Raw genomic sequence first — 26102 nt, forward strand, 5'->3', positions numbered from 1 at the left:
AACTTCCTATAATAGCTATAGCATAAACACATAGATGAATGAAACAGGATAGATTCCAGAAATATAGCCACACAAATAGGCTCAACTGATATTTGACAAGTACAGAAGCAATTCAGTGGAGGAATTTCACAAATGGAGCTGATATACTGGACATCAGACTAAACATTACAACTTATACAAAAATTAACTCAAAATGGATTGGGAATTTAAATACAAAATGTAAAATTATAAAACTTTTGGGAAAAAATACAAGATCCTTATAAATTGGAGCTAGGCAAAGAATTCTTAGACTTGATACCAAAAGCACAATACATGAAGGGAACAAAAGTCTGAAAACTCAACAGTAAAGGCACAAGCAATTTAATTAGAAAATGGGCAGAAGACATGAACAGACACAAAAAGGAAGTACAGATGGTAAATTAAACACATGAAAAGATGTTCAAGTCATTAGCCATCAGAGAAATGCAAAAAATAAAATCACAATGAGCTATCACCACACACCTGTCAGAATGGCTCGAATTAAAAATAGAACAGTAAATGCTGGTGAGGATGGGGAGGAATTAGACTGCTCATACATTTTGTAGGAACATGGCAGTGGATCCATTTCACACCAAAGACAGGTGCCTTACTCTATCTCTGTGATACCGGCGTTGACAATTAGACTGACTGTGGACTTCTTCAAGAAGTCCTGGAGGCTAAAAGACTGTGTAATGAGATCTTTAAATGATGAGGGGTGGAGGTGGGGAGGCTGTCATTCTTTTCAGATTTAGACATTTTCAGACAAAAGGAGAATTTATCACCAGCTGACCCACAGTAAAGGAAATGCTAAAGTTGTTCTTTCAGAAGGAAAATGACCAAAACAATCTCCCAGCCAAAAAATAGACAAAATCAATCCTGGTTTAATACTCTGCTTGTGCCAATGAGTTTCAGCCCTGGCTGCAGATAAGATTCACCAATGGGATTAAAAGAAAATAACTTCCATGTCCTTCTTCAGTGGGTTTGGTATGTGGCCTGGGGTCTGTTGGTACTGGTGCCCAACCTTGGGTAAGAAACAACTAGAGTGTTGGGCTAGAATAATACAGTGAGGTAGCAGGTTGGAACTGTAGAACAAGAACACAAGTGGTATTGTGGCTAAAATTGAACATACTATGTTTCCTTTACCTGGGCCTCTGCCTTTATACTTCATGTATCTTGGTTGAAAACTTCCCCACAGGTCCCCCTTTTCCTTTCCAGTCGAATCAAGTCCTGTCCATTCCGCCTGTGTGGTATGTCTCCCTTTCATCCTTTCTTTCCAGTCCTTTGTTATCAGGGCACTTCAAGCTGCCTTTTGACTTTATGTGATAGCTGGCTGTTAGTATCAACCTCCAATGTATTCTTTTTCTTCTAGTCTGCTTTGCACAGTGTTGCCAACCCAGTCTTCATAAAACATAACTTATGCAGTGCCCTCCTCAGAAACATTTTCATTGGTCTTCATTAGGTGCAAAATAGAGCTTTAACTTAATAGTTTTAAAAATATAAATCAAATTAAGTTGTTTTCCTTCTAAGTACCCTTTAGTTTCATTCTTTTATGCTTGAAGTGACATCCTTCGTTCCTGTTACCACAGCCTGCAAGATCCTGTGTGATTGGAACCCTGTTTTATCTCCATCCTGAAGCATACCATTCTACCCCTGCTCACGCCGCCTCGCAACACTGGCCTTCTTGGGGGTTCCACAGCATACGTTCTTATTTGCCTTTGATCTGAACTTGCTGATTGCTGGCCTGAAACGCTGTTCCTTCCTTTTCTTTCAGGTTTTGGTCTCAGGCTCAGTCTTCAGAGTTGCCTCCCTTCCTTAGAGACAGTGAGCCCATTTTTTCTTCCCTTTTCTCTAGTCCCAGCGTCCTGATCATCATCTCTTGTCATTGTCATTATCTTGTGTACTTTATTTATCCATTCCCTCTTCCTCCTCCCCTCACTGGAAGGTAAACTCCATGAGGGCAGCAACTTAAACTGACTTGTTGACTGTTACATCTTCAAAGTGAGGTACATAGTAGTTGCTCAGTACCCTCTAACTTATTTTGAATATGGATACATTATGATAAAGCTTTTATGGTAAAGCAACTCTTTCACAAGAGACTCTTATTTTTCCATTGGTATTAACAATTTATGAGTTTATGGTTATTTATTGAAATCCATTCTCACATGTAACCTTCGGATGAGGGGAGGCCAGGGAGTGTGGTAGAAAACGAAACTCCATGGGGTGCCTGGGCGGCTCCGTTGGTTGGGCCTCTGACTTCAGCTCAGGTCAGATCTCACGTTTGTGGGTTTGAGCCCCACCTCGGTCTCTGTGCTGACAGCTCAGACCCTGGAGCCTGCTTCCGATTCTGGTCTCCCTCTCTCTCTGCTCCTCCCCGCTCATGCTCTGTCTCTCTCTGTCTCAAAAATAAATAAAAAAACATTAAAAAAAAAAAGAAAGAAAAGAAAGATCCTGGCCTCTGGAGCTAGACCATCTTTATTTAAAAAAAGAAAAAAAAGAAAGAAAATGAGACCGTGTCGGAAAAGACTGACATCTGGGGGAAAACAAGCTGGGAATAGAATTCTTTATTTAGGCCAGTTCCAAGAATCTTTGTGTGCATAGTTGTGTATCTCTGAAATTTCCATAACGATCTTTACTCTTACTGTTGCTTCTATAATTGTTAGTAATAAAAATTTCAGTCACATCAAAAGTTATTTTTTGTTTAAAGGGCTTGTCAAAGGGGGTTATGTTAAAAATGCAAATTTGTGTGGTGTTCTACAGTTTGTTCATACATAAATGCATTTAACAGTCCCCTGTGAAAAATATATCTTCATTTTGGAAATGAGAAAGTAAGGTTCTAAACGTTAAGAAACATTTTAGAAAGCTGACTGGGTTGGAAAACCAGGACTTAGGTCTTTGGACATGTAGTCTAGTTACTGTTTTATTACTGGGTTTTCCATCATTGGGTGTTAAGTTTCAACTGAAAATGTCTATGGCAGGAGCTAGAAAGTGAACAGACTTTCTTGTCCTTGAGTCCTGGAGTAAACGAAGGTGACTGCTGCCAGGTCAATGGTCTGAACCACGTGATGGCTACCTAGTGATTTCCTCTTGTTGTTAGCTCCAGGAAATGAACTGTTCACCTGGGTTTAGCTGAACCTCAGTGGTAACTGAGCTTCTGATTTTCACATCCTAGGGGCTGATCCCATTGTCCCTGAATCTCCATTCCATTAGGAAACAAGCCTCATCAAAACTATTACTGCATTCAGAACCCACAGAATTTCTCACCATAATATTGTTTTGCCCCTGAGAGGGCTACGTCCTGGCTCCCCTTCTTCCTGCCTTATGGAAAATGGATCTGGGGGAAGGAGGCAAGAAAGAATAAAAACAGAGAAAGCAGGTAGCAGAGTATGACAGCATCTAGGTGAGAGATCACAGTGGATGGGATCAAAGTGAAAGTAATGGTATTAGATGGGGGCATGTGGGTGGCTCAGTCAGTTGAGCGTTTGATTCTTCTTGGTTTCAGCTCAGATCATGATCTCACAGTTTGTGAGTTTGAGCCCATTGGGCTCTGTGCTGACAGTGCAGAGCCTGCTTGGGATTCTCTCTTTCTCCTTCTCTCTCTCTCTGTACTTCTCTGGTTTGTTTTCATTCTCTCTCTTTCTCCCCCTATATATATATATGTGTGTGTGTGTGTGTGTGTGTGTGTGTGTGTGTGTATATATATATATATAAAGAAAGCAATGGTACTAGAGAGAAGGATGCCAGGGCGGAACATAGTTGAGGTATAACCAACAAGTGATAGATCAGATATGGAGGATGAGGGAAAGAGTGTGAAGGGTGAATCAAAGGTAATAGCTAAAATTTTGACTTGTACAACCATGTGGATGGTGACATTTACTCTCAGATGACAAAGATGAAAAAGTGGTTTGGGGAAAGTTGGAATAATAGTAGTCTTAGACTTGTTAAATTTGAGAGAGCTCTTCCGCATTCAAAGGCATTAAATAAGCCAGTTGCATATATGAATCTGGAGCATAGGAGAGGGAGCAGGGCTGGAGCTAGAATTTTGGAATGTGTTGCAGTCACCCAACAAGAGTGAGATGGACTTTCTAACGTCCTCCCCCAAATTTGGTTCTAATATAAAGATCAGAGGTCCACACTTAAACCAAGAGTGCACTGTCCCCACACTAAAATAATGTGAAAAGATTCAGTACTCATCTAATGGGGCTTCTAGAGAGATGAGGGCTGGCTCGCCAGCTGTTCCTTGAGAGAGGAGGAAAGGAGACTGGTTTGGCTTTTATGTTAGAGTTTAGAGGATGGGCTTGAGTGGGAGTTGCCATGTTGATCCATAGGAACGAGCACCAAAGCTTTCTTATCAGCTTTCTTGTTAGCTGCTCAGATTCACGGCAGAAAGGGAAAGAGAAGCAGTGGGATTTGAAAGCTGGTAGCAGTCAGATCTCAAAAGTGAATTTAAGCTCTGTGAATAACAGAGGACCTCCACAATAAACAGTATCTAAAATGGTAGAAGTAGAAAAGATCTCCTGGGGGTTCACAGTGAGCTCTGGGGACTCCAAAACTTAAAAATCAAGTTGAGGAGAAAGTACCAGCAAATTACACTGGATGAAGAAAGAAATGTGTATATTGTAGTATTCCACCAGCTAAGACCAAAGTGTTTCAGGCAAGCAGAAGCCAGGGACACGATGTGCCCATACTGGTTGTGTGCCCCTCAGCATCATGGCATGTGCTGGGTGTGTGTACAAGGTGGTGGCCCCGGGGAGAAGAGTCAACACCCAGGATACTGCTGAGGAGGTGAGAAGGCTAAGGATAGAGGTGGGTCCATTGGTATGCATCATGGAGTTTGGATTAGTGAAATGGTAGACAGAAGCCAGATTAGAGAAGACCAGGGAATGAATGTGAGGTGGGGAAATAGAGAAGGCAAGTTTAGACAGCTTACTCAGGAGACTGCTAAACACAGAGCAAGGAAATAGGCAGTATTTAGGAGGAAGATGTTGGATTAAGGAGAACTTTTTTTTTTTAAGTTAGATCTTAGAGCATGTTTATGAACCAATGTGAACAGTTCAGTGGTGATGCCAGAGAGCATGAGGATCACTGCTATAGAGAGTCCTGGTGAAGAAGAGGGTAGGGAGTCAGAGCACACTTGGACACTTCTCCTTAAAAGGAGCAGAGACACACTTCTTCCCTCCGAATAGGGAGGAAGACAGAAACTAGGGCTGTTCATGTAGGTGAGTTTATGAATTGATTAGTGACAACACTAGAGAGTTCCTTGCTAATTACTGTTTTCTCAACTATGAGACAAGGTCCTCAGCCAGGAATTGTGGGAAAGGGGCCATGGTATGATGAGAGAGGAGAAGATATGAAATAATTGCTCAGAAAGTTGTGGAGCAAATTGACCAGGAAGCATAGGAAGGTTGTGAGGCAATGCTGAGCCCAGTCAAGGGTTGTGGTCATGAAATCAGAGCCAGAGCAGGTGGCTCAGGTGTCTGATGTTCTCACCAGTATCAGGTGTGTGGGCTCTGGTAGAAAGAAGGTAGCGATGTGTTCACAGGGTTTGGATTTTACAAGGCAAGTACTTCAGCCCTTCGGGGTGGGGGTGGCAGGCAGGGAGCTGAGGGTGCTTGCAAAGGAGTGATCATTTAAGCCTGGCAACATAGTTATTAAACACGTGACCTGTTTACATAACTGTAAAGCATACATTTCTAGTTCTACCTACCTACGTCTTTCTATAGTATGTGATTATAGATGATTATAGATATATATTTCAGTGCCATAGTTTGAATCATTCATATGGTATTTTAGTTCAGGTTTGTTTTTTAAAGCCTTTTGATTTTGCTTTTTGGAAAACCAACTGTATCTCCTCCCCCCCGCCCCCACCCCATGCCCTCCTCCCCCGGAACTAATGAGTGAGCAAGCAAGAGGTTCTGTAAGCAAAAGTAAAAGTTGAGGACTTTGTTATGATTGGACCTGTGTTTGGAAATTCTGTGAATTGTGTTATGTCAGCATCCTGCTCATGGAATAGGCTGTGTAAACAATGGGTGTTGGGCGGTTCTGTGAATGAGCAGCCTTCCTTCTCGCTTACACACTTAACCACTGCAATTCTCCAGATTTCTGAGTGTTTATTTCATAGTAAAAAGGGCTCTGAAAATACCAGGCCAGTTAGGTTTTTATTGTAGATCATTTCATTTAAACTGCAATGGGATGTATAAATTTTAAAAAGAAAAAAAAACAACACTGAAAGCAGGATTTTGAAGGAAAAGCTGCAGGAATCTGTCCATAGTAATTTGTTTTGGCAATGGATGTGAAAGTGCAACAGGGATGTGTGTAACTTTGCTTCATCTTATTGAGAGCAATTGGTACATTTAATTGATATACAAAGGATTTGAATGTCCAAACACTATGATATCGTGAAAGTACTGCATATACCAAGTTAAAAGAAATGAGAGTATTGCATATACCAATTAAAAGAAATTCTCCTTTAGAAGTTAATTTTCAATATATTTATAATTTTTATTTATAATATTTTATTTAAATTTTAGTGGCATGTCAGATCATAATTTTGAGTGTTCAGGGTGAAATGAGAAAAGGGTCAGGATGGGCTAAGCATTAGTACAAGGGGACCACAAGTCATGCCGGGAGAGATTATTAGTTGGGGAATGCGAGCTGCACTGAAAAACATGGGGCAGTGGAGCACTGCAGGGCGTAGGAGTTGGTAGGAAACAAAGAGATAACCTGTAGAGAAAACAGATTCAAACATTTCATTGTTTCAGACTGGCAGATAACAGTTTTAAGGATAAAGAGTTTTGTTGATTATGAAGATTTAAAAGTATGGACAGGAATAATAAATACAAAGGAAACTAATGTGTTCCTTTCACTGGGCAGGAACTTCCACCTTCCAGGAACCCTGACCTTCTTCACTGGCCCTGTGGACTCCCCGACAATGTCCTCTCCCCAGAAGCAAGGACAGCTGGGGTGGGAGGGAGGGTATTTTGAAAACGAAATCATGATAGAAGGGAGGCAGGGGCAGGAGCCAATGAGAATTTCTTATGGAGAGGACTGCATGAAAAATACCAGCTTGCATGCATCCTAAAGCCGTGGCCACAGTGACACCACACTTGCTTTCCTGGGAACCCCAGAAGACAGACCTTAGGGTTAGAGAGTGCAAATCATGTCTCTAATATGGAGACATTGAAAATATTTAAGTTTCATAGAAGCAATTGTTAATGTTTGATTTGTAGGGAAACATTATGAAACAATGCATCAAAGACTCCTCCTTTTCTCTCTCTCTCTCTCTCTCTCTCTCTCTCTCTTCCTAATAAGGGTAACTTCTAGATATTTGGCCTGTCTCAAAGAAATTGGGTCAGCCCTGGTGCTGAACCATGAGAATTAACATGTATTTAGCACCTACTATGAGCCAGATCTCTAGCTGGGTGATGTTCTTACCCGGTGAATTCTTTCAATCCTCCTAACCTTGAGAGGTATTATTTTCTCCACTTCAAAGATATCTTAGAAACTGAAGCTTAGTGACAGTAATTGATTTTCTCCATTGAGCAACAGACCTGCTAGGTGAACCTGTATTCTGCTCTGGGATGTTTCCACTCTGAATGTATTCTCATTCAGCTGCTTGAGTGATCTTACTACATGGGATGGTGTAAGGCTTGTTTGGATTGTTGTTATAGTAGATTTTGGACCAGAGAAGGATTAACTCCAGCAAAGGTAGGGAGGTGATAGGAAGATGTGGTCTTCCCTATATTGTCTCAGTTTTTTCCCAGTGCATAAAAGATAAATATGCAAGTGTTCAGGCTTTAGTCAGCTGATAGAGTGGTGAGCCTCACTTCATAGTGCAGTAATGTGGGTGGTAGTCCTGTTGGAAAAGCTCAATACCGAGAGGTTTGATTCAGTGGAATATCTGCATGGTAATGAGAACCAGAGGATTCCCACTGAAGTGTCTCCACATCACACCAGGAGAAACAGTGAGGTAGGTGACCTCATTTTCACTGGTTCTTCCTCTGTCTCTTCATCCATTTCTTATTTGATTATGAGATGATAAACCTGAAGATGATAGCCCTACTGTCATTATGCACGATCTGGCATTATGATGATTCAGAGGGCAGAAGGTGAACCTTGACCATGATAATGAAGACAGAGAAGGTTAAAGATACCCCAAACCCAGGAACTGGGTTCCTGGCTGTCTATTATATTCCATCCTAACTCAAACTGAGGTTTACAACAGAGCAGCTACCAATGATCAGGGATGTGCTATGAGCCAACACTCTGTGTTGGCTACTTCCTAATCATGTACCTAATTTAATTTTGTAACAAATGTATACAATCAACTTTATCATCTGCATTTTATAGAAATGGGAACTGGGGAATCCTAACACTGTTTAAAAAAAATTACCCCAAGATCATATAGCTAGAATCAAAATCAAAGTCTTTCTTTTTATTTCCTTTATTTTTTAAATTACACAAATAATACATCAGTATAAATGTCTCACAGACAAAAAAAAAAAAGAAAAATTAAACAATATAAACATAGGAACCTTCATATCCCTTCACAGAAGAAATATCTGGTATCAACTGATAGTCCCCAAGTTACAGGGATTCAACTGACGATTTTTTGATTCTATGATGTGCAAAAGTAAACGCATTCAGTAAAATGCATACTTTGAATTTTGAATTTTGGTTTTTTCCAAGGGTAGCAGTGGGCAGTCCAGTCCTCTCTGGTGATGCTGGGCAGTGGCATCTCCCAATCAGCCAGCCATCGTGAGGGTGACGACCTGAACACTGACAGACTTTCTCTACCCACATGGACGACGATTCTGATTTTTCCTGTCAGTACAGCTACTCCATAAGTTACATAAGCTAGTCAACTCTTGATTATAAAATAGGCATTGGGTTAGGTAATTTGCCCAGCTCTGGGCTAACGTAAGTTTCTGAACACATTTAAGGTAGCCCTGGCTATGCGGTGATGTGGGTAGGTTAGGGGTATTACATGCACTTTCAACTTAAGATATTTTCAGCTTATGATATGCTTAATGGGACCTAATGATATTGTAAGTCATGGAAGATCTATAGGTCCTTCTAGTCTTTGCATTTATATATGAAAACACATTTTTTATGTTTCTTTGCACATAAATGGAAGTATGCTGCATATATTATTGTGCAACTTACTTTCTTCACTTAATACTAACCCTTGTAGTTATTTCCATATCAATTGCAAAGTCTTCTTTGTATTGCCAGTACTCATCTTTATGCCAGAAACAACAGGAATATGCAAAAACTATAATCCAAACTAATTTTAAGTAAAAGAGTCCCAGTTAAGAAAACTTCGGTTAAACAAACCTTAGGTTAAATACACGTGTGTTTAACTGAAGGTTTCTTAACTGGGCTTTTGAGGGGATTTGGCAGTAACTGGAGACAGTCTGGGTTGTGTCACAACTTGGAAGGGGCGTGGTTACTGGCATTTAGTGGGCAGAGGCTCGGAATACATAGGACAGCCCCCAACAGCAAAGAATTAGGCCCAAAACGTCAATAGTGCAGAGACTGAGAAAAATCTACTCATCTTAAGGGTATTTCATTATCCCCATGAAGGGGCTAGATCAATACGTAGTTCCTCAGCACTAACCTTTACTTGAAAGAGTGCTGAGTAATAAATCATTTGTTTTTAATGGTAGGATTTCAAGTTTTCTCAGGAAAAAAGCAATTATACTCTATCTTCTTCCCTGATTTGCAATCATGTTCAAAATTTTATACCTTACAGTGTGTGGTTTATCAGAATGACAAAATTGTCAATGACTAAATACTTACGAATCTTGGTGCCCAATTTCTTGAACCATGCTTCGCCATGTAATAAGGAAAGGTGTTTCTTGGTACATATTTTGTATGGTTGGTTTTCCTTTGTAGTAAATTGCTCACTAAATTAGACTTTGTCCACTTTGGCTTAAGTAGATACTCAACCTAGAAAATTAAAAATCATTTAACAATTTCAATATTGAATTGAAATAAAAGGAACTATAGTATTTGCAGATCTATTAGACTGAACTTATCATACCCAAATAAGACTAATAAGATTGTAACTGTTTGGAAGCAAATTGTCAGGTTCCAAGTTGGATATTGGCATTGTTCAGGTTAATTTATTCAGACTAGTGTTTTGTGTTTAAAGAAATAATGTATTAAGTTCTTTATTTTTAAAACCTTACTTTTGTTTTTTTAAAGGAATAGTGTGTGTGTGTGTGTGTGTGTGTGTGTGTGTGTGTGTGTGTGTGTGTTGTTTTTAAGTTCATTTCTTTTGAGAGAGAGAGAAGGTAAGCGTGCATGTGGAGGAGGGGCAGAAAGGAGTGAGAGAGAATTCCAAGCAAGCTCCACACTGTCAGCTGGGAGCCTGCTGTGAGGCTCCATCCCACAAACTGTGAGATCAGACTTGAGCCGAATCCGAGATTCAGGAGCTCAACCAACTGAAGCACTCAGGTGCTTCAGACAAACAGGCACAGGATAATTGTGATGGTGTAAAACATTTAATTTGCTTTATCTCACTTTGTCTCTTAGAACCTTCATCCAGAAGTAATTTACAGAATTTGTATTTCTGCCCCTTGTGTATGTCCCTGAATAGCACCTTGTTTAGTGTACCTGCCCTTCAGTTTCATGGAAATGGAGTCATGCTGTGTGTTTATTTCTGTCAGCATATGCTGTGGTTGAACCTTTGCTTTTCTATGTACATTTTAGATAAGTTTCGGAAGTCCACTGAGTTTGTATGAGAATTTACTTCTTTATGACATTGACTTTTTCTTGCTGAGGCCATAGTTTTTCTTTTCCTTTAGGCAGGTCTTTAATATATGTTTTTTAAAGTTTTGTAACACTTATCTTCTTTGTTGTTTTGTCATGTAGTACTATGCACAGAGCACTGCTGGTCCATACTATAGAGGACTTTTCTTCTTTTTCAGTGAAGTAATATATTTAGGTGGTGCTTAGATGTTGGGCTAGAGTCTAGATTGTGTTTGTTGTCAGAGGGAAATGATAATTTAAGATTGTGTTATTAAGAAAATTAGCCAGTTTTCACTATGGCATCTAATTTAGGAAACTATAAATGACTTGCAATGATTTAATTAATTGGGAATTTTAATATTACTTAAGTATAACAAACAAGATAATAACATAAATGTTTTACTAGATGTTTACATAAAATGCCATGGGAGTATTAAAAAAAAGAAGTGACTAATTCAGTATTTGGACACATGTATTTTATACAGTAAAAGAACCTGCCAAGTATTCAAAATGGCAGCAGTTCTATTGGCTGACAACCAGTAGACCAGATGCTTTGGTGAAGGCTTGAGGGAAGATAAAATTAAACGTGTTGTGCTATACCTCCAGGATTAAAGTTCCTGGTCAAAATGTATCATTTTATCTTGTAATGAGGTCACAAAGGAATTCTGCCATAATTATATTGTTCAGTAACTGTAAATGAGCAATTCATTCTATTTATTTTTATTAGGCTAGTGTTTATTTTTATTATTTTTAATGTCTTTATATTATTTTGAGAGAGAAACAGAGTGCAAGTGGGGAAGGGGCAGAGAGAGAATCTGAAGCAGACTCCAGGCTCTGAGTTGTCAGCACAGAGCCCGACATGGAGATTGAATGCAGGGACCGTGAGATCATGACCTGAGCTGAAGTCAGATGCTTAACTATCTGAGCCACCCAGGTGCCCCAGGCTAGTGTTTATTGAATGCCTATTATGTGCAATGTGGAGGGCTAGTTAACATTTGCTCTTAAGGAATATAAATAAAGATAGTAAAACTGTCCCTTTCTTGGGGAGCCTGTGGGCTAATGAGTAGAAGAGGAAACAGGTACCTACAGTGCAAGGCAGAACTTGGTAGGTAGTGTCAGAGAACTCCAAATAGGATACCATGGAATTTTTAGGAGAATACTGTTTCATCCTGTCAGGCGCTGGAACAGGAGTTTGGAGAAAGATGGATTTTGAAAAATATGTGTAATTTTGGCAGCTAGAAATGTGTGGAGGTTGTTGGATTTCTCAGGAGAAGGAAATGGTATGAAGGTGGGAAAGGGGAGGATGAACATGGTGACCAGCAGGGAGCCTGCTGTCACCAGATTGCAGAGATCAAAAAGAAAGACCAGGAGAAGTTTGATCAGGTGGGCTGAAGCCTTGTGTGGTGGCAGGGGTGGAGGGAGGGGCAGGCTGTGTTTAGGCTCCAGCAAGGGCTGGGAGCAGGAGGATTGACAGGAGTCTTTCCCATGTGTCTTTGCTCTGCCTACTATGGCCCCTTTCCCACCAGTTCTCTGTCTCCTTCCCTAGTCATTTTCTCTGTCCATCCCATCACACAACTTCTCTTCTCTTTCCTTGCCTCCTTCCCCTCAGTCTGTCCTTACCCAGCTGTCAGAATCAGCTCAGAAGTCATCATTTCTAGGAGCACTCTGAAACCCTATAGTTGGAATTAATCATTACTTCCTCTGTTCCCACAGTGATTGTCTTACCCCCTCATTGTAGCACTTACTGCATTCTGTCTTATATTATGGCTGTTTCCATCTTTATCTCTCTTCCTTGGGCTCCAGGGGCTTCATGTCCCAATATCTTAGAGTAGCTTGAATACAGATCACAATATGTTTGTTAAATGAATAACGGATCTTTGTTTACAAAGAGTTTTTATTTATATTATGTATAAAGAGTTAGATGCAATCGAGACCAAAGTGATGGAAATTCTAAAAGACTCTAATGAACAGATGAAGAAATTGTTTGGAGAAGCATGAATGTGCTCTGTCTCAGTTCAAAAAGATCGACCACAGTTTGGCTCTCCTAGCCTGAGCAGAAACCACAGCCCTTCTCCACACCCAACAGTGAGCCAAACCACAACCTCATTGGTCCAACTTTCCTAACCCGCTTGTGAATGTACTGCCTGTTGCAAGATGGAGCAGACACAGTGAGGTGAGGACAAAAAAAGAGCACCTGAAAACAAGGGCAGTGGATTTTCCTCTGGTTTATTTAAAATGTCTCTCCTTAGTGAAAGTTCACTTTAATGGTATAAGCATTTTAAAAATGGCTTTTCAAACACAGCAGAGTTCTTAAAACTCCTGCGTGAATCAAAATTGGACTTCAGATGTTTTGTACACAGCTGTGCTCATTACTGCACCTTCCACCCTTGAAGGATCTTAGACCACAAGCCAGAGTGGTAGGATGATTTGCACATTTTCTGTAAGCCCTTCAAGTCAGAACCTGTTTGTTTATATTCACATCCTTTTTGTTGGTATTGATTCCTGTATTTAGAAACTCAGTTCTTCATCAGTTCATTAGTAAAATGCAAGATTGAAATAGAGAATCTTCAAGATTGCTCTGTTGGCATTTACAAAAGAATCAATTACATAATGACGATAGGAAAGAATTTTTGTCCAGGCATTAGGTGCCTACAGAATCTTGAATGGTTTTCTGTTTAATGGTTTTCTGGTAGCCACTAGGTGGCAGTAAAAAAAAAATTCTTAACAATGAGAAGTACTTGTCCATTTTTAAGTTTACTTTAAAAGAGAGATTTGAAGGTCTAAAGTTTGAGGTGTCTGTTTGGAAGTTATGTAACCATAGCCAGGCCTTGGTATGCTGTGTCTTAGGACCTATGCTTATTTTATCCAGGAGTAAAGCTCTCTTGGCCCTCCATAGCAGTTTGTATTAGGGTATTATGGGAAAAACAGACATAAGTTAAAGCATGTAATTAAGATAAAAAGTAAGCCATAGAGGGTCTGATGCTGAAGACCAATCAGATGTGCATTATTATGATAAAACAACTATTCTAGCTGCCTCATGTAGAGTGGATGTAGGGAGGTTCCTTATATTGGCCATAGAGTAAGTAACCAGCTTTGGTAATTGTAGAAACTTTGGAAATGCAAATAGTTTAAAGAAGAAATTTCAAATCACTACTAGAAAAAAATCCATTTTAACTATTTGTTACATTTCTTCCTAACATTTTTTTTCCATACAAAATTAACATCACATTGAACATACTGTTTGACATCTTGCTTTTTAAATTAACGTCACATTGGCTTTTCCTGGGTCATTAAATATCTTTTTACAACATAATGCACACTTTTGGATAAACTGTGAGGAATTCAACCAGTCCAGTATTGTGTGGGGTACTTTGGTTGCTTCTAGATTTTCACTATTATAAGTAATGCTGTTTAAGAACTTAAAACTTTCATTAAGATATATTCTTGGAAATTAAATAACTGGGTGAAAGGATATGAATTTTAAGGTTTTGACTACATATCATCAAGTGACTTCCCAGAAAGATTTTATAAATGTGTGCTCCCAACAATGACAGAGCACCCCTCTCGCCTCATCCCTGCCAATGCTGATAGGACAGTGTGAGGTTTTTTTGTTTGTTTTTGTTTGTTAAACAGGTCAAGAGGCAGGGTGGGAAGCTAATAATTATAGCATTTAATTTTTCAAAAATTAGTTTCTAGCCATATCGTTTTAGAAATTTAGGCCAGGACAGGTCTGCCAATTAAATTGTTTTCATTTTTCCAAGAACATAGGTGTTATAGTCAGCCTGCATAATACAGGCATTGTGAATACTATCTAGGGAACTGTTTATGGCTATTTTAACCATTACTCAGGAATTACTTACAATCCCTGGTCACATGCTCTGAATCTATTGAATGTCCTAGATTTTTTTTTTTTTTTAACTTTCATTGGCTCAGCTACCAAAGTAACTCCTGTACTTTTGGGAAGCCAGCCTCCATGCATTGGTCCAAGGACCAGGAGGTGAGTGCTTCAGGGAGGCACTGTATTGATAGGGGAAAGTAAGATCTATAATTGTAGCTGATTCTTAACTGTTACCGCCTTGAAATCAGTTTCCTTCTATTGTACATGCACTGCATTACTTTTTATACCAACTAGGTCTGTAGTACTTTGTGCTTTAATTTTTTAAGGGTCAGTCATGTGAATTATAATGAAAGTAGCCGCCTGTCTATAGGTGGCTTAATTGAAACTTGCTTAATTGAATTTTATTAAAAACTTGATTTATGGGATTTTCAGTGAGATGCCATACTTAGAGAACTTAGCACAGTATTTCACACATGGAAAGCACTCGGTAAATTTTAGTTGTCTTGTTAGAATTCCCTCAAAAAGTGACATTTAGCCGGGTCTGGAAGAACCCTCGTGGCAGAGGGACTAGGACATCATAAAGTCCTGGGGGCCAAAGAGCCTACGGCCCTATATCGCTTCAAAGAAGCCGGTCAGGGAGAGTCAGCCTTCAGTGCTTCTAATGCTTGTTAGGTGTGATGGGGGGTGAAATTTACTATGTTATTTTACTTCCCTAGATTCTTAGTCCTATCTAAGTATATGTGTATGGACTTACAGATTCAGATGCACATATACAAGTTTATTTTATCTTATAATATGTACTTACAAAATGCAGTGCAGGACTTAAGAAAAAATAAAATTACCATTTCCCTGTGAATATACTAAAAATCGCTGAGTTGTACACTTTAAAGAGTAAACTTTATAGCATATGAATTACACCTTGATAAAGCTGCTGCTAAAAAATAAAATGTTTCCAAATATAAACACTTCTTCAAAAAGTAAATTTTGCTTTCCTGATTATAAAAGTAGTACACATACATATATAGGAAACTGAAAATATACTAAAGTAAAAAGAAGGAAACATACAGGGGCGCCTGGGTGGCTCAGTGGTTGAGAGTCAGACTCTTGGTTTCGGCTCAGGCTGTGATCCCAGGTTTGTGGGGTCAACCCTTGCGTTGAGCTCTGTGCTGAGCATGGAGCCCGCTTGAGATTCTCTCTCTCCTTCTCCCTCTGCACCTCTCCGTGCTTGCACTCTCTCCCTCTTTAAAGAGGAAGAAAAAAATAAAGAAAAATTTATATTACCCGTAATAGCACCACCACAGAGACCATTAATATTTGGTGATAGTTTCTTCCATTATTTTTTCATTTCCATGTATGGTATGGATTCTTTTTATATTGATGAGATTGCTTCTGTGTATTAAAATTTCCATCTTCCTTTCTTCATTTAAAATAACAACCATTTAAAATGCTCTTAGAAATTCTTTATAAACATTTTGATGGTTTACAATGAACCATTATGTGAGGGTGTGATAAGTTAATCAGTCTCTGTTTTAGACATTTTTCACTATGAGAAAGAACATTGTAATGAACATCTTTGAGTATAATCCCCATCATCATATTTGGGTTTATTTCCTTATATAGGTGCCAGATACATTAAAACTTCTGAATGCTTTTAAAAACCTTTAATATATATTTTCAGGTTGCTCTCTGTAAGATAGGCCTCCATTAACCTATAAGGCACTTTTGTTCAGGTTATAAACCTCTGGCCAGACGTAGCCCTGGCAGCCCAAGCTTGGGGTGGGTTATGGACTGTGTAATCCCCACAGACACTCTCAGGGGTGCCTCGGTGTGGTTCACAGCAGTAGGATATATGAATACCCATTTATGTTTTAATAGCTCACACGAGGACCTGTTTCAGAGTACCCAGATTAGCATTTGGTATTTAGGTCTATAAAAATCTTTAATTCATTAAGTGAAAAATGGTATGTTGATGTTTAAATTTACCCTTTGAGTTTATCAGGTTGAACAATTTATCCGTGTGTTTCCTGCACATTTGTATTTTCTTTTATAAATTATCTGTTCATACTCATTTTTTATGTTCTTAGTATTTGTCATATAGTATTCTATACAATAATTTGACTCTTTATGGTCATGTTATTATTTGTTAATATTCTTCCTAGCTTTTGAGTATATTATTTTCTGAAAACACAAGATTTCATTTCTGTTTAGAACAACCAGTGATTTGCTCTCTTAATTTTCAGTTTACAAAGTTCTACCCCATCCAGACACCTGAAAAGTACTTTTGTTCTTCTTGTTTATTATTTCATTAAAAAAATTTTTTTTAGTGTTTGTTTATTTTTGAGCAAGAGCATGAGCCACGGAGGGGCAGAGAGAGGGGGAGACAGAATCTGAAGCAGGCTCCAGGCTCTGAGCTGTTAGCCCAGAGCCTGATGCAGGGCTTGAACACACAAACCGTGAGATCATGAACTAAGCCAAGGTTGAACGCTTAACCAACTGAACCAGCCACACGTCCCTTATTTCATTTTTATATTGATCTCTTTAATTCACAGTAAGTTCAGGTATATGTTGATGAATGACATAAGGTATAAATCTAATTTTTTCAAATACTGTTTCCATAGTACCATTTTTAATGCATAATCTTTCCCTAGTAATTTGTGGTGTGTTCGTTTTCATGTGTTACAGATGTGTTCCTTATCATGTATCTACTTTAATAAAAATATTTTGCTGAGTTAAAAACAATAAAGATCATGTCTTAATATGGTTAAAGCATTGTGCATTATATCATATATATTCATTATATTTCTATATTATATTTATATATTACAAATATATATTCATTATATAGTTTTGCTTCACTGTTAACATTTGTTTACAGTGATATTTTGGGGGCGCCTGAGTGACTCAGTTTGTTGAGCACCCAACTCTTGATTAACCCGTGTTAGGCCCTGTGCTGAGTGTGGAGCCTATTTGAGATTCATTCTGTCTTTCTGTCTCCACCCCACACCCCAGACTTCTCCCCCACTTGTGTTCTCTCTCTTGCTCTCCCTCTCTAAAAACAAAAATAAAATTATAAAATAAAATGACCTATTTTAATTGTGATAATTTTGAGACCAACATTTCTTTATATCTTGAATTCACATGAACTGGGTATTTGAACAAATTAAGATGACTTTCATAGAGATCACCACATTTACAAAGGACGTGGATTCTAGGCATCACATGTAATTGTCACTTGCACTCACTTTAAATAACTTTTTCTGTTTATGTTTTTAAGGGCTTGTTATCTCATATACTCTCAGCATTCAGATTTGATACAAAAGAAGTTGGTCTTTTTACTCAAGGTCTTGGGTATGCACCTGTGGATTACTATCCTGGTTTGCTCAAAAATGTGAGTATTTTTAATATATTAGTATTGAAATTTTTGTTGCTTAGTGTACCATTGGCAAAAAGGTTAAATGGAAATATTTTACTCTTCCAGGAGAGATGTTTAACTTTTCTCTGTTTATCTCTTATTTCCTTGGGCGGACTTATAGCCATAAAGGGAAGAAATGAAAGCAGGAGATTATGAGAAAAATGAGGGAAACCAGGATGGGTTGTTCTAAATCAACCAACCACTTTTGTCTCTTAACGGATCTCATCTATTCTCTCAAAGATTTTTGGAAGAAGAGATTTCCTTAACCAACATAAACATACCCTTTTACTGTTGGACTAATTTTTTATTTAAAATTCCTGATAGAAATTTTATGTTAAAGCAAAAAATTCAGTAAATAACAATGTTGTAAATAGTGTTATAGATTTTCATCTTAGTATTAAAGCTATGTTTTCTTCTGCCTTGAATTTTAGCAAATTCAAGGAATTTTAATGTATGATATTAACATAGCTCTCCTAAATAATGTTTGTTAACTACTCTGGTCTTTTGGAAACTTTATACATAAATAGAATTTTTGAAAGATAAAGTACTAAAATTAGGAAAGAAAAAATTAGCTAACTTTAATGTGGTTTTATTTTTAACAAGTTTGGTTTTCTTAGGAAATTAATGATCTTTTGTTCATTTGTTTAAATTGGAGTGCAGAATAACAGACATTAAAAAGCCAAGTTATTTGTAAATGTGACTTGGCACTGCTTTCTTTTCATTTTGGCAAAGTAAAACAAGGAGTGGACTGGTAGGGGAGGGGAGGGAATCTCAACGGAAATATCACTCACACCAAGAAAAATAGAACTGATGTAATCCTGTTTTGCAGTGCAATTTAACCTGCAGCTGATTTTGTTTTACAGATGGTTTTATCGTTAGTGTCTGAACTTCGAGAGAGTCATCTTAATGGATTTAACACTCAAAGGCGGTAGGTGTTAAACTAAACATCCCCCTTCTCAAGTTTCAAAATGTATCAGTTTGGTTATGAGAGAAAAATTTTATAATTCTTAGGAAATTCATGTTCATAGTTACAGTTATTTTCTGTGTGGAGAGATTACTTATACATGGCAAATTTGAATTTATGAAACTTCCTTTGTTAAATCAATATTCTTTCAGCTTTTTAGGGCAGTAAATCATGCAACATCCCTTGTGACCCATTGAGTAAAAATCCCTACATATACAGTAGGGAACACAAACAAAGGAAGGGCTCAGTTCAGAGGGTGTGTGTGTGTGTGTGTGTGTATGTATTAGACACACACACATACACACACACAAACAGTATTTACAAGGCAACATATATTTGATATGCACATATGACTTATTTTAGGAAACATAATACTCCAAAATCTAGACTAAACAAATCAAAATAGATTCAGACAAATTAAAAGGCAACTAATCACATTACAAAATGTTCACTGTGTAAGAGAATTCAAAGTTGTCTTCATTGGTGAGCATTTTATTTTTAACAAATTAGTAACTAAGAGAAGCTGGGAACAGGGGACTTTTGTCCTTTTCTTTTTCTTTTTTAGTTTCATTTCATAAAGCTATTGCCAATTAAAGCTGTATCATAAATTGTCTTTGCCTTCAGCCTATAGGATCCTTTGCATCTGAACTTTAAAGTAAACTATAAATAAACTCTTAGGCAAAAACACAAGAAAATCTTAATGACATTGGATTTGGCAGTGATTTTTTTTGGATATGACCCCATAAGCACAAGCAACCAAAAAAAGTAGATAAATTAGACTTCATTAAAATTAAGAATTTTTATGAATTACAGGATACTATCAAGAAAGCAAAAAGACAGCCTACTGAATGAGTGAAAACTTTTGTTGTGTATCCAATAAAAGATTAATATCCAGAGTATAGAAAGAACTGAAACTCAACAACAAAAAGCTCAGTTCAAAAAGGGGCAACAGAGTTGTTTAAACATGTCTCCAAAGACAATATACAGCTGGCCAATAAGCACATGAAATTATGTTCAACATAACTAATTATTAGGGAAATGTAAATCAAAGACACAGTGGGAACCACATCACATGTACAAGGGTGGTCTATAATTTTAAAAACAAATAAAATGAAAATTAATAAATGTTGGCAAGTAAGTTAAGAATGTAGAGCATTGTTGGTGGGAATGTAACAAACTATATAGAAACAATTCCTGAAAAAATAGTCTTGCTGATAGGAATGTAAAATGGTACAGCCACTGGGTAAAAATTTGGCAGTTCTTCAAAAAATTAAACATAGAATTATGAAAAGACCCAACAGTTCCACTCTTAGGCATATATTCAAAAGAACTGAAAGCGGGGAATTGAACAGATATCTACCTGTACACCAGTGTTCATGGCACCGTTAGTCACAATAGCCTAAAAGGTGGGAACACTTCAAGTTCTCATCAAGAAAACATGGAGTGGATAAACAAAACTAGGTATATAAGTACAATAGAAAATACTGTTCAGCTATAAAAAGGAGTACAATTTTTATATATGCAAGACTATGCATGGATATTGAAAACATCATGCTTAGTGAAATAAGCCAGACACAGAAGGGCAAATATTGTACAATTCTATTTATATGAAGTACCTAGAAGAGGCAAACTCAATAGAGACAGAAAGCAGAATAGAGGTTATCAGGGGCTGGAGGCAATGGAGTTATTACGTAGTGAGTCTATAGTTTATGTTAAGGATAATGAAAAGCTTTGGGTATAGATCCTGGTGAAGGGTACACAGCAGGTGAATGCATATAATGGCACTGAATGGTTACCAAATACAAATGATTAAAATGATAACAATTATATATGTTTTGTTACAATAAAATAATTATGCAGGAAAAAACCCCAAACATGATACCAAGTGTACTTCCCTCAAATGACTAAAATTGAGAACACTTACATCAATATGTGTTGGAGAAGATAAGGAACCACTGGATTTCTCATCCTCTGTCTGTGTGAATGTGAAATACTATGACCACTTTGGTAAACAGTGTAGCAGTTTATTGTAAAGTTAAATATACACTTATCATCTGACCCACCAACTCCAATCTTGAGTATTTACTCACTACAAATGAAAACATAGGTAGTCACAAATACTTCTATTCAAATATATTTTTTAAATTTTTGTAAATGTTTATTTACTTTTGAGAGAGAGACAGAGTGCAAGCTGGGGAGGGGCAGAGAGAGAGGGAGACACAGAATCCCAAGCAAGCTCTAGGCTCTGAGCTGTCAGCACAGACTGTGATGCAGGGCTTAAACCCAGAAACAGCAGGATCATAACCTGAGCCAAAGTCAGACACTTAACTGACTGAACCACCCTAGCGCCCCTCTATACAAATATTTCTATATAAATATTCATACAAATATCAGTTTTTTTAATCATTCAAAACAAGAAATGATCCAAAGGTCCACCTTGACTGGATGGATAAACAAATAAGTATTTCTGTTACCACCATTTAAAAAATGAAAAGACAAGTCATAACCTTTGAGAAAATAATTTTATGTTATGCATCTTATAAAGGGCGCTTATCCAGACTAAATCAAGAACTCAGTAATAAGACACATAACCCAGTTAAAAAATAGGCAAAAGATTGGAATACATGTCATTAAAAAATATATACAAATGACTAATAAGCATGTGAATATTTATATGCAAATATTCATATCATATTATTATTCATAATAAACAAAAAGTAGAAGCAACCCAGATACCCATCAACTCATGAATGGATAAACAAAATATCTTTTGTCCGCACAATGGAATGCCATTTCTCTGTAAGAAAGGAATAATCTACTGATTCACGTTACAACATGTGTGAACCTCAAAAACATTACACTTAGTGAAAGAAGCCAGGCAAAAAAGACCATATAATATATGATTCCATTCTTATAAAATGTCCAGAATGGGCAAATCTTTAGAGACAGACTAGATTAGTTGTTACCTAGGGCTAAAGATAGGAACAGGGATTTACTGCAGATGAGCACAGAAGATCTTGAAGTGATGGAAAAGTCTGACAAATGGATCATTTGTGGTAATGGTTGTCCAACTCAGTAATTTATTAAAAATCTTTGGATTGCACCTTTCAAATAGGTACGTTTTTTGGTATATAAATTATACCTAAAAAGTAATAAGAAGAATCCCAAGGGGGACATAGAAAGCATTTACATTCATTTATTTACATGTCAGGTGGAAACTTTGATTTTATCTTGAGATAAATGTTGAATAATAGAATTAAAAATTTATTAAGAGGGGGACCTATGTGGCTTAGTCAGTTAGGCATCTGACTTCGGCTTAGATCATGATCTCACACATGGGTTCGAGCCCCATGTCAGACTCTGCACTGACAGCACTGAGCCTGAAGCCTCCTTTAGATCCTATGTCCCCGTCTCTCTCTGCCCCTCCCCTGCTTGTGCTCCTTTACTCACTGTCTCTCTCTCAAAAATAAAATAAACATTTAAAAAATAATTTAAAAATATAATTAAAAAAGTAAATTTACTTAGAGACTTAAAACATCAGTAAGAGGCAATGTATATATACACTCTGTATCATCCTCCCAAAATATGTTAAGTTGATATTTTTTTTTAAACTTAACTGAGAATAAACAATCAAAACAAAAACACTACTAGCAAGTGGAAATAATGAGCCACAGAGTTAGAAGATATTTGCAACCTATAAAAACAAATAAAGGATTAGTATGTGAAGTATAGCAATCCTCCTGCAAATCAATCATAATGAGGACAACACTACAGTATAGAAATAGACAAGAGGGCGCCTGGGAAGCATCTGACTTTGGCTCAGGTCATGATGTCTAGTTCATGAGTTCAAGCCCCTCACTTGACTCTGTGCTGACAGCTCAGAGCTTGGGACCTGCTTCGAATCCTGTGTCTCTCTTTCTCTCTGCCCCTCCCCCACCAATTCTCTGTTTCTCTCTCTCAAAATTAAATACACATAAAAGTATTTTTTAAAGAAATAGACAAGAAATATAAGTACATTATTACCAAAAGAGGAAAACTGAACAAATAATAAACATTTAAAAACTTCAAGAGTCATGTCAGCAAGATAGTTGGATAGGAGGCCCCAGGCCTTGTTTCCCATAGAAACAGTGACTCACCAATCGTGTGTGGCCAAAGAGCCTTTGTGTGAGAGCTCCAGAAACCAGTTAGGAAGTTATTACACTCCAGACAAGCTCAAAGTCAAAAATGGCCATATTTGAGGGGCATCTGGGTGGCTCAATCAGTTAAGCGTCCAACTTCGGCTGAGGTCATGATCTCACAGTTTATGAGTCTGAGCCCTGTGTCAGTCTCTGTGCTGACAGCTCAGAACCTGGAGCCTGCTCTGGATTTTGTGTCTCCCTCTCTCTCGGCTCCACCCCTGCTTGTGCTCTCTCTCTCTCAAAAATGAATTAAACAGTAAAATAAATAAATAAATGGCCAAGTTGAAATTGGTAAGAAAGCCATTTTATAGCAACCAGAGTAGCCCTTCCCCTAAGCCGGCTCAGCTTGGTGAGATTGCAAGGAAAATTCTGTGTTGCAGCTTGTCCCTTGAAGGAGAAAGAAAAGAATAGAATATGTTCAGTATTCTTGTTTTGGGGGGCTGTCTGAGGGTCTGGTGTCCCACTTGCCTGACTCTGACCACTTATGGGGAAGCAGCCTACCTTCAAAACCTGGAGAGCATGGAACCTTAGCCCTCAGCTGCTTTCTGCAGCACCAGAGAACTGGCAATGCTGCAGGTGGAGGTTGGCATAGGAAGAAAACACCTAACTCACACCTTCTGTCTAGGTGGGTTGGGGGATGGAGAAGAAGAGTGGAATGTATATCCACTGTTACAGTTTCTGAAAGGGCTACCCTAGGGATTGGTTTTGTCTCCCCTGACTTGAAGCAATAACAGAACCAGCACACTTTGAAGGTCAGAGAGGCTGTAGAGAACAAAACCTTAGTGGCTTGTAGCACCAAAGAACCTGCAGTACCACAGACAAACACCAGAGGGAGGAAGAGATTGCAAACTCCTCAAAAAGTGGCAAGCTCTCTGGGAAATTACATAAACAAGCCCAGAGAAGTCACGTGCCCAGAAAAGATTCAAAGGACCTCCAGATTCCCTTACTAGATTGATTAGTGAAAGTTCCCCTGTACAAAGCCAGTCCATAAACTCTGGAAGAAGTGGCTTTCTTCAACTGCACAAAACACAACAAAAAATAGCAAGGCACAAAGAAACAGGAAAACATGGCCCAAAGGAAAATATTTAATTTGCAGAAACCTACCTGAAAGAAATGCAGAGCTATGAACAAACCACCGGACAATTAAAAATAATCGTTGCAAAGGAGCTCAGTGTACTACAATAGAATACAGATAAACAACTAAAATGAAATCAGAAAAATCTATAAACAAAATGAGAATATCAACATGTATAAATTATAAAACACAACCAAACAGATATTCTGGAGCTGAAGAAAAAAAATAACTGAATTCACTAGAAGGGTTCAACAGTAGACTTGATGAAGCAGTTAACTTGAAGACATATCACTTGAAATGATCAAATCAAGGAATAAAAAGAAAAAAGAATGAAGAAACGTTAATTAAGCCATAGAGCTTATGGAAGATCATTAAGTGGACCAATTGTATGCATTGTGGGAGTCACAGAAGAACTGAGAGAGAAAAAGGCAGAGAGCTCTCAATCTGAAGAAGGAATTAGACATCCAAATTCAAGAAGCTCAAAGAACTCCCAATTAAAATAAACCCAAAAGACCCACAGCAAGTTATGCTGTAAGTAAACTGTCAAAAGAGAGAGAATGTTGACAGTAGCGAGAAAAAGCAAAGTGGAATACAAGGAATGTAACACACATAAGGAGGCTCTCCACATTGTCAGTGGATTACTCAGTAGAAATATTAAATCCAGAAGGGAGTGAGATGACATAGCAAAGTGCTAAAACAAAAACCTGCCATACAAGATTATTACATGCTGCAAAGCGTCCTTCGAAAATGAAGGAGAGGGGTACCTGGGTATCTCAGTCAGGTAAAGTGTCCAGCTCTTGATTTCGGCTCATGTCATGATCTCACAGTTCATGAGATGGAGCCCTACATGGGGCTCTGCACTGATAGTGCAGGGCCTACTTGGAATTCTGTCTCTCCTCCTCTTTCTGCCCTTCCCATGCTCACATGTTCACACTCTCTCAAAATAAATAAACTTTAAAAAAGAAAAGAAGAAAAGAAATGAAGTAAAAATTAAGACTTTCCCAGATAAACAAAAGCTGAGGGAGTTCATTACCACTAGACCAGCCTTACAATAATTGTGAAAGGGAATTTTTCAAGTTGAAACGAAAGAACTCCAGACAACAACAAAAGAGCATCCAGAAATGTAAAACTCTGTTAAAGGTAGGGGCATCTAGGTGGCTCAGTCAATTAAGTGTCCAACTCTTGATTTTGGCTCGGGTCACGGTCTCATGGTTCATAAGTTTGAGCCCTGTGTCAGGCTCCACACTGTCAGTGCGGAGCCTGCTTGGAATTCTCTCTCTCTTTCTCCCTATCCTGTCCCTCCTCTGCTCTTGCCCGCTCGCTCTCTCTCTCAAAATAAATAAACAGACTTAAAAAAAAAAAGAGCCTCTGGTAAAGGTAAATATATAAACAAATACAAAATACTGGTAATACTGTAATGGTGGCACATAAATTTAAACCTGGTATAAAACTTAAATAAAACATAAGAAAGAACTATAACCATAAAACTATGTTAATGGGTACAAAATAGAGATCTTACTTATGACATAATAACATAAAACATGGAGAGGAGAGATAAAGGAGTAAAATTTTTATATGCAACTGAAGTTATTATCAGTTTAAAATAGATTCTTATAACTATAAGATGTTTTATGTAATCTCCATGGTAGCAACAAAGAAAATACGTATACAAGTTGCACAAAGGAAAATGAGAGGGAATCAAAGCATGTCACTAAAAGATCAGTGAAATGCAAAGGAAGGCAGTAAGAGAGAAAGAGTGACAAAATAAACCACAAGACATGCAGAAAATAATGAAACAGCAAAAGTAAGTCCTCCTCTATCAGCAATTACTTTAAATGTAAATGGATTAAACTCTCCAATGGAAA

At 37.9% G+C, this 26102-nt stretch overlaps 1 protein-coding gene across 1 annotated transcript in view; it reads left to right on the forward strand.

Moving 5' to 3' along the window:
* Nucleotides 1–26102, forward strand: part of FANCC (FA complementation group C) — a 265605-nt gene that overhangs the window by 165191 nt on the left and 74312 nt on the right. The window contains exons 6-7 of the mRNA XM_029920949.1: nucleotides 17883–17996; nucleotides 18884–18948. Of these exons, the coding sequence (XP_029776809.1) occupies nucleotides 17883–17996; nucleotides 18884–18948 (179 nt within the window). The remainder of the gene's footprint in view (nucleotides 1–17882; nucleotides 17997–18883; nucleotides 18949–26102) is intronic.

This window comes from Suricata suricatta, chromosome 13 (assembly GCF_006229205.1).
Source record: "Suricata suricatta isolate VVHF042 chromosome 13, meerkat_22Aug2017_6uvM2_HiC, whole genome shotgun sequence".
NCBI classification, from domain to species: Eukaryota; Metazoa; Chordata; class Mammalia; order Carnivora; family Herpestidae; genus Suricata; species Suricata suricatta.